At 57.0% G+C, this 8,891-nt stretch overlaps 1 protein-coding gene across 1 annotated transcript; it reads left to right on the forward strand.

The window, feature by feature from the left end:
* The first annotated feature begins 4,496 nt into the window (after positions 1-4,496).
* Kcnj11 (potassium inwardly rectifying channel subfamily J member 11) lies at positions 4,497-7,455 on the forward strand. The gene has a single exon (XM_052162643.1). The coding sequence runs from the start codon at positions 4,746-4,748 to the stop codon at positions 5,916-5,918; it is 1,173 nt and encodes a 390-aa protein (XP_052018603.1). The 5' UTR covers positions 4,497-4,745; the 3' UTR covers positions 5,919-7,455.
* The last annotated feature ends 1,436 nt before the right edge of the window (positions 7,456-8,891 follow it).

Consider the following 8,891-nt stretch of genomic DNA (forward strand, 5'->3'; position numbering starts at 1 on the left):
CCTGCCAGCGCCAAAGTGCCACCCCACACCTCACTCGCTTGCCTAGGATTTCTTACTGTAAATCACTTGTAAATAAAGAAGTTAATTCTTTGCTACCAGAGGCCCAGGCTCTGTGGAAGGGGCAGTGGGGCCCCCATGGGTGCAGGCGACCATCCTACCTTTGGCACCAAGCCCACTCAAAGTTGCCCGTTGAACAGAGGCAAAACCATGTTCCTAATCTGTGGCGGGCAGTTTCCACCACCTTAACAAAACGCCACCAGCTGGGTGGCTTCTCATAGCAAAAGTTCATCTCTCCTGTCCTGGAGGCTGGAGTCAAGATCGAGGTGTTAGTTGGCGGTTTGGTTTCTCCTGAGGCCTCTCTCCTTTGCTTTTCTCTGTGCCCTCACAACCTTCCTCCCCCCCCCCTTTCCCCTCCCCTCTCCCCTGCCCTCCCCTCAGTGTTTTTCCTCTAAGTCACTAGTTATATTGGATTAACCACTGCCCACAACATCGCTGAACCTTAATAATCTCCCCATGGGCCCCGTCGGCCCCAAGTACATGGAACTAGAGGATGCAACCTATGAATGTGGGGATGGAATTCGGTCTGTGGCGAGGGTCAAGGCTCAGGAACGGCCCCATCGACTAAGGGAGCAGTCTCGGTCCAGCTGGGACTCATTCGGGCTCACCTCAGCTATAACTGTGGGGTCTGGCACCCGTCCCCAGTACCAGGCCCTCGACACGGCTTGAGCAAGCATTTGAATTCACTGTGGCATGGGACAGGCCAGAGGGACCTGGAGGAATGCTGCTTCAAACAAGGGTGGCTCCAGGTTTCTGACTTAAGATAGTGGCTCCATTTCTGAGTCCTGCTTCCTTCTCTCTGTCCAGTGACAAACGGCTGGTTGTAGCTTTCTTTGGCTTACATCCTGTCCCGGAATGACCAGAAGGAAAATGAGGTGTTCTTTTCCAATACTTCCAACAAAGTCCAAAATCACAGTGGACTCATCGGGTCACGTGCCCACTCCCACCCAATCAGGAGTACTCTGCTGCCTAGGCCAGGATCCCAGGCCGCAAGCTCTGCCTTCCTCCCGCCTCTCACAAGCATTCAGAAGTGGGAGGAGGGCGGTCCCTGAGCAGTCCCTGTACAAGTCAACCAGGAGGTAGCTTTAGAGGCTAAGGATCAGACAACAAGATAACAAAACAACAGCTCGTTGCAGTCCCATCTGCATCAGGGGACAGGAGGGTAACCCTCTCCTCCGCCAGGAAACGGCAGGTGCTCATTTGCATATCATTTGGTTATAATTTGCATGGCACCTGCAGTACTAGCTTATGAGACCCTGGGGTTGCAGACCTGGGAGTCTTAGGTCTTCGCCTCCCGGGGCTGCAAGGAAAGTTCACCAGTCACCGAGGGAGCCCAGCAGAGGCCGTTCTTGAAGAGCCAGGAGCCAGAGCAACTCAAGGGAGAGCTCAGTGAGGCCTGGCAGGCTGCCTGGGAAAGGCAAGAGTCGTGTCCGGTGTAGGAGGGAAGAAATTAGATAATCAGAAGACACGGGTGGGGAGGAAGGCAGGGATCCTGCCGCGAGAGGGAAGGAGTGGACGTGGGCGTGTCAAGCGCCTCAGGTAGGGGTGCGGGAGGGGTGCCGAGGGAATAAGGACAGCAGCGGGGTATCACAGTCCCTAATGCTAAGGCAGTGAGCGTGGGACAGACCTCTGGGGAAAGGACAGAACAGTGTTTGAGGAGAAGGCTCTGTGCCGGTAGGGAATCAAACAGGGTAGGAGGCTGTCAGGTTAGGGTTTCATTGCTGTGAAGAGACACCGTGACCAAGGCTACCAAGACTGTTGTCCTTTTATAAAGGACAACATTTAATTGGAGTTGACTTACAGGTTCAGAGGTTCAGTCCATTATCATCATGGTGGGAAAGGCAATCATGGTGCTGGGGGGCGGGGGGGGGGGGCTGAGAGAGAGTTCTAGATCTTGATGCGCGAAGGCGACCAGGAGAGACTGCCTTCCTCAGGCAGCCAGGAGGAGGCGCTCTTCAGCACTGGGTGGAGCTCAAGCACAGGAAGAGACCTCAAAGCCCACCCCGCAGGGAAACCCTTCCTCCAACAAGGCCACACCCACTCCAACAAGATCACACATCCTAATGCCCCTGGGCCAATCATCCACACACATAAGTCTATGGGGCCAAGACACCCAGCCTCCTCTCCCCTGGAACACAGACTAGCTAAGGCCAGACCAAAGGGCAGACCCCGGCTGCTCACCCTGAAGATGCCTGTGCAGGCCCAGCAGTGGTCCTCCAGGCGTAGACAGGGAGGGTTGGGGACAAGGGTAAGACTGCACACCCCGAGGAAGCAGCAGAGGAAGAGCGAGGCCGTTTTCTAAGAACGCCTGAGGCTCCTGGCCCAAATCCCCCCCACGACGAGCTAAGTAATGGCCCACCAGTGCAGACTGGGGCCCTCCCCCGGGCAGGCCACCCCTGGCTACTGTCATCAGAACAGACTCTTGCACATGTCACTCAAAGCCTGTCTCTGCTCCACTCTATGTGTGGGCCAAGCAAACCCACTAGCCATTCCTCCTCTACCCCCCAGGGACTTTCTGCAAAGATGTCCAAAGTTCCTGGAGCTTTGGGTCCCTTTCTCATGGCTAAAAGTTGAAGGGGCCTCAGAGTTTTCTTGTGTAGCTGTGTCCTAAACTTCCTCTTCTTGCCTCGACTTGTCCTATCCTCCCCACCTCAGACATAACATCCCTATCAGTGTAGCCCAGCCCCCCCCCCCCCCCGCTCTTTGTAGCATTGTCCGCTATACCTACCGGCAGATGTGGAAAGAAGAAACCGCCCTCTGGAAGTCCCCCCGCTCAATATGAAATGTCCCATGGTGGCCTGCATTCCCAGTGCCCCTAACACCCCAGCTCCAGCCTCCAGCCTCCTCTCAAGCGGGTAGAGGTCTCTCTCAAGGATCTGAGCCCCAGGGCAGGCCATGACAGTTCCAGCAACCTCCGGGAGCCACTCTAGGGTGGCATCTGCAGTAGAAACATCGCTGCTGTTCTTGACAATAACCTGACTCACCTGCTCTATACCCAAGCTAGCCCTGAAACAGCTGCTCAGACCCAGACCCCCACCCTACCCCCCACACCACACACCACATATCACACACCACACCCCCCAGGCCTAAGGGGGAAGAAACCAGGCTGAAGGTCTACAGAGTCCAAAGCAAACGCTGGCAGAACAAACCCTCTAAATTCACAGAGACCCGGCACTCTGAAGTGGAGGCAGGCGAATCAGTAGTTCAAGGTCAGCTCTGCTACATACCAAGTTTGAAGCCATCCTGGGCTACAAGAAATCCTGTCTCGTATACATAAATAAGCAAATAAATAAATGTAGGATCAAAAATAATCCTCAAAGGGAAGAATAATCGTAAGTTGTGAAGTTCTGAGGCTGTTTCTCTAGCCCTAGCCCAAGCATTGATTTTTGTTGTTGTTGTTTTTGTTTTTGTTTTTGATTTTTCAAGACAGGGTTTCTCTGTGCAGCCCTGGCTGTCCTGGAACTCACTCTGTAGACCAACATTGATGATGTAACCTTTTACTGCCTTCTTTCCCTGGGAATCAAGTGCTGCGTGAGGGGCAGGCAAGACCTAACTATGGACGGGGCAAAAATAGAAGTCAGGGCTATATGGGCTGCTGAGCCAGACTAAGAGAATTTCACAAAGGCAACTTCTTTAGAGGCATCCTCGGTTTGAAGACAGCCCTAAGACTTGGCTGGGGACAGGGAACAGGCAAGAGCAGGACGAGAATCCTCTGTGGGCGGGGCTTGCGCCTAGGCCCGCCCCTGCCCCCATTCGGGAGCTGATCTGGCGCCCTCTGGCGGCGGAGGCTGCACTTGCTCTCGGGAGCCCCCCGCCCGCAGCCTCCCACCCCCACCGCGCACGGGTCGGTGCCCGAGGACCGGCTCACAGACACACACGCGCCCGGGAAGCCGGCCGGGACTGAGCACCCGGAGTGGGAGGGGGCAGGGAGGTGGCCGCAGCTTGAGCAGCACGAGCAGGTGCGGCGGCGACAGGCGGGGTGGGGACGGAGCGGCGGCGGGGGCTGCGGGCGGGCGGCAGGGCAGCAGGGAGGCCGCGACACGGAGCCAGAGGGGTCTGGGCGGCAGGGGGCGAGGGGATCCCGAGCGTAGACAGTTGCAGGGTGACTCGAAGGGCGCGGGATCCCAAGGAGACAAAGAGGACAAGGACTAGAGAAGGATCGGGAGAGCAGCAGCGAGGGCGCTAGGGGAGGGGTGGGATGGGAAATCCGGGGCACACCTGGAGAGGAGACTGGGTAAAGAAGTAAGGCTGGTCCTTGGAGGGGACGGGGACAGAATTGGGTAAGGTCTGAGAAGAGCCGGAGGGTCGGGTGAGGGCTGGTAAGTTGGAAGACCCGGAGGTGATAAGTTCTGAGGTGGTTTGAGAAGAAAGGCTGGGCCAGGGAAGGGAAGTTGGAGGGAGGTCCTGGGGTGGTGGAGGAGAGCTGAGCGGGGGTCCGGGACCAGGTAGAGCACGAGCTGGATTGGGGGCTCAGTCAGCAATGAGCAGGTGGAGCCGGCGGCGGCGTCTGAAGCTAGTGTAAAGAGCAGCAGAGCTCGGCTGGGGGCAAATCAGCGCAGAGGTTGGCACAAGCTTAGGGTAACGTGAGGAGAGGGCTCAGAGAGGGGACCCTACCAAGAGGCCCTAGGCCAAGCCAGTATAGTGCCTCCCCCCATGGGGGAAACCCCTTCCTGGGGGCCGACGGAGCCATGCTGTCCCGAAAGGGCATTATCCCTGAGGAATACGTGCTGACCCGGCTGGCAGAGGACCCGACAGAGCCCAGGTACCGTACTCGGGAGAGGAGGGCCCGCTTCGTGTCCAAGAAAGGGAACTGCAACGTCGCCCACAAGAACATTCGAGAGCAGGGCCGCTTCCTGCAGGATGTGTTCACCACGCTGGTGGACCTCAAATGGCCCCACACGCTGCTCATTTTCACCATGTCCTTCCTGTGCAGCTGGCTGCTCTTCGCCATGGTCTGGTGGCTCATCGCCTTCGCCCACGGTGACCTGGCCTCCGGAGAGGGCGCCAATGTGCCCTGCGTCACAAGCATCCACTCCTTTTCGTCCGCCTTCCTTTTCTCCATCGAGGTCCAGGTGACCATTGGTTTCGGCGGGCGCATGGTGACAGAGGAATGTCCCCTGGCCATCCTCATCCTCATCGTGCAGAATATCGTCGGGCTCATGATCAACGCCATCATGCTGGGCTGCATCTTCATGAAAACGGCCCAGGCCCACCGGCGAGCGGAGACCCTCATCTTCAGCAAGCACGCTGTCATCACCCTGCGCCATGGCCGCCTGTGCTTCATGCTGCGCGTCGGGGACCTCCGAAAGAGCATGATCATTAGCGCCACCATCCACATGCAGGTGGTGCGCAAGACCACCAGCCCCGAGGGCGAAGTTGTGCCTCTCCACCAGGTGGACATCCCCATGGAAAACGGCGTGGGTGGGAACAGCATCTTCCTGGTGGCCCCGCTCATCATCTACCACGTCATTGACGCCAACAGCCCGCTCTACGACCTGGCTCCTAGCGACCTGCACCACCACCAGGACCTGGAGATCATTGTCATCCTGGAAGGCGTGGTAGAAACCACAGGCATTACCACGCAGGCCCGCACCTCCTACCTAGCCGACGAGATTCTATGGGGGCAGCGCTTTGTCCCCATCGTGGCGGAGGAGGATGGCCGCTATTCTGTGGACTACTCCAAATTTGGTAACACCGTTAAAGTGCCCACACCACTCTGCACAGCCCGCCAGCTTGACGAGGACCGCAGCCTGCTGGATGCCCTGACCCTCGCCTCTTCGCGGGGGCCCCTGCGCAAGCGCAGTGTGGCTGTGGCGAAGGCCAAGCCCAAGTTTAGCATCTCTCCGGATTCCTTGTCCTGAGTGGCAGTCTCTCAGGCCCCCGCTCACTTCTGTGGGCCCATGGAAAGTGAAATATGGTATGTAGAGTGTGGGGTGCCAGCCCCTTGGCCAGATGAGGGTCGGGTGTGGGACAAGACCCTCCCTGGCTCAGCCGTGCCGCTGCTATGTGCCTGGGGTGTTACAAGATACTTGTCACTATGCTATTTCTGGCCCCAGCAGGAGCCTGTACCGGGTTATTTTTGTTCCTGCTCCTCCCAGGCTCAGCTTAGGACTGCTTACCCCTGTGTCCCTCCCTGCCCAGCGACGGAGAGACTGCAGAAGGTTCAGGGCTCCTAAAGCTAAGGTCTCAAAGCCAGTCTTGCTCCTCCATCATTCATCTTGCCACGAGCAGACAGGTAACTGGGGCAAAAGCAACCCCCAAGTTGGGAGTCTGTTGCGGTTTCCGTAGCCACTAAGAAACACCTGGCCAGGCCCCAGCCCTGTTCGTGCCATGCCGAAGAAAGAATCCTGCCAGCCAGGGAGGAAGTGGGTGTCAGAGCCTGGGAGCTGAGGGGCCCACACAGACATGGCGGGATAAGTTTCCCTCGGCTTGCCTGTATGTGGCAGGCTTGTGTGAGGAAGGGGGACAAGGAGGAGGCTGGAGACCTTGCTGGTCCAGTTCAGACACGCGTCCCTGTCCGCGAGCCTTGACTCCAGCCTTCTGCAGAGACGGTCAGCAGTGCCCTGCCTCGTTTCGGGCCCCCTGAGAGGCCGGGGAGTGGGGGGTTGGGCAAACACTGACACACCTGGCTGAGAGGCTGAGGGGGCCCTGGGCTTGCCATAGAAGATGCACTTCAGGCAAAACTCTGCGCCTGGCTCCCCACGGGCAGCTGTGAATCACTTTGTCTGGGGGACGCTGGTGGGGAGCGATGCCTTATCTCCCCTGCTAGAAAAAGGACTCTTGGAGAGTTCAGCCTGGTGAGGAGGGAAAAGGAGGTTCCCCAAGGCTAAGGGGGCCTTAGGTTTAGTGTGAGTCCACTGAGCCTGGACTCACAGTGCAGTGTCCTTGCCCAGAACGTCACTAACGCCTCCTGTGAGCTGAACTCTGGGCTTTTCTTGTTGGGGAGGCAGTGGGGGTGCCACTGGGGGAAACAGGGCACTGCCAGAGTCCAGCACCAAACATGGTCAGGCGGGCATGAGGCCAGGAAAGCTACTGAGACTAGCTCTGCTTCCTTCACCTCTGGAGGCCGCCATCCACCCACCCACTCTCAGTCTGTCTGGCCAACTTGACTGTTCCACATCCACCAGACATCGTAGTCAAGGGCCTGGCCTCCCTACCAAGTCTCTGCCGGAACGCCGTGGTACCCATGGGGAGGGGCGGGGAGGTTGTAATTGGTTGCTTTAGGGTATCGATTGGTTCAAATCCTGGCTCCGGCCAAACAGCTCTGTGACTCAGTCGTCTCGTCCGTGTTAATCGTCCCTACCTCATTAAGTTGAGCAGGTGAAAGCACATGTATCCACGCTTCAGAAGTGCCTGGTCTATAACAAGTACTCAATAAATGTTAACTGTCGTGCTCGCTGCTGAGCTGGCCATGCGATGGGGAAGCTAACTAAACTGAAGGGGGGAGAAGTGTTTCTACACCGCCTCTGAGTGATGCGTGGCTCTGTCTGGTCTCACTCCCCGCGCGGTGCCCCTCCCAGCTCAGCCCTGATCTGCAGGGGATGCTCTCCCTGGTTTTGCCCACCTCACCGTGGTCCTCCTGCCCATCACCTGCCCCACCGCCACTCAAGGGGGCTGAGAAGGGTTGTGATCATTCTCTACCGTGTGGAATATTTTGTGGGTCTCTCCTGGGTCAAGGGTGGCCTCCTTATCGATGTCCATAAAGGCTCAGGCCAGCGATGCTCCTTGAACCATCCCTGGAGGGAGAGACCCTTCTCTCCTCTATGGGCCGTCTTCTTGGCCTGTGTTTAAGGGTCTGTCTTCCCGTCTCCGTGTTCATGTCTCCTCCCGAGTAATAACACGTCTGCATCTGGAACTGAGTGGATGGATGCTCGATGGAAGAATGAATGGGCAGATGGATGGGTGGTACGCATGCCCACGAGTCAGAGCTAAGGGTATAGTGAGGTGTGCAGATGAGCGATCCAGGAAGTTCTGCTACCAATCTGACTTCTAATATGCTCTCTCCTACCCTTCTCCATCTAGACATAGTTGCCAGTGTTGACTCCCTTTTAGCAGACCGGCATGTTTCCAGTTTAGCCCCTCAGAAACTCCCTAGTGCCAGGGGAACTAGCTGGGTGCAGTGTTCATTCTCGGGACTCACGTTAGCTCTCCTTGAGGCCACAGGGAGGAGCTAGAGTCACTCCTAAGACTTGCTGAGTGACAGCATCCATGGTGTCCCAGCCAAATAACCTTCCAACTCCCAGACAAGCAGCTGGTGTTAGAAATGAGGTTATGGTGCCACCTGCTGGCCACAGAGGAGACATACAAGAGCCCAGAAATCTGGGCTGCTGATTCAATAGCCACCCAAGCCTTAAAGTTTAGCTCAGTGAGAGAGTAGAAAACGCCAATCCTTAAGAGATAACTAGTTGCCTCACTACACAAGAACTAGAGAATTTGCCCAGCAAACCATATCTGAAAGTGGCATGGGGGGGGGGGGGGGCGGTGGTGGTGCACGCCTTTAATCCCAGCACTCGGGAGGCAGAGGCAGGCAGATTTCTGAGTTCAAGGCCAGCCTGGTCTACAGAGTGAGTTCCAGGACAGGCAGGGCTATACAGAGTGTCTCAAAAAATAGTGGCATCAGGGTCACTCTGTTAAGTGACATTCTCCATTAGGTCTAAGATACCCTTGCAATCAATCACAAAGACCTCCCTGGCTTGGATCTACTTGCACGGACACCCCTCTATCCTCTCTTGCCTTTGAGTGACAGTGCAGCCTGGGGAGGCACACATCCCACCACCCTGTCCCCCACTCATTACAGTGGTGTAGCATGCCCCAAGCATCAGGTCTGAGCTGCA

Source organism: Apodemus sylvaticus, chromosome 1 (genome assembly GCF_947179515.1).
Source record: "Apodemus sylvaticus chromosome 1, mApoSyl1.1, whole genome shotgun sequence".
NCBI lineage: Eukaryota > Metazoa > Chordata > Mammalia > Rodentia > Muridae > Apodemus > Apodemus sylvaticus.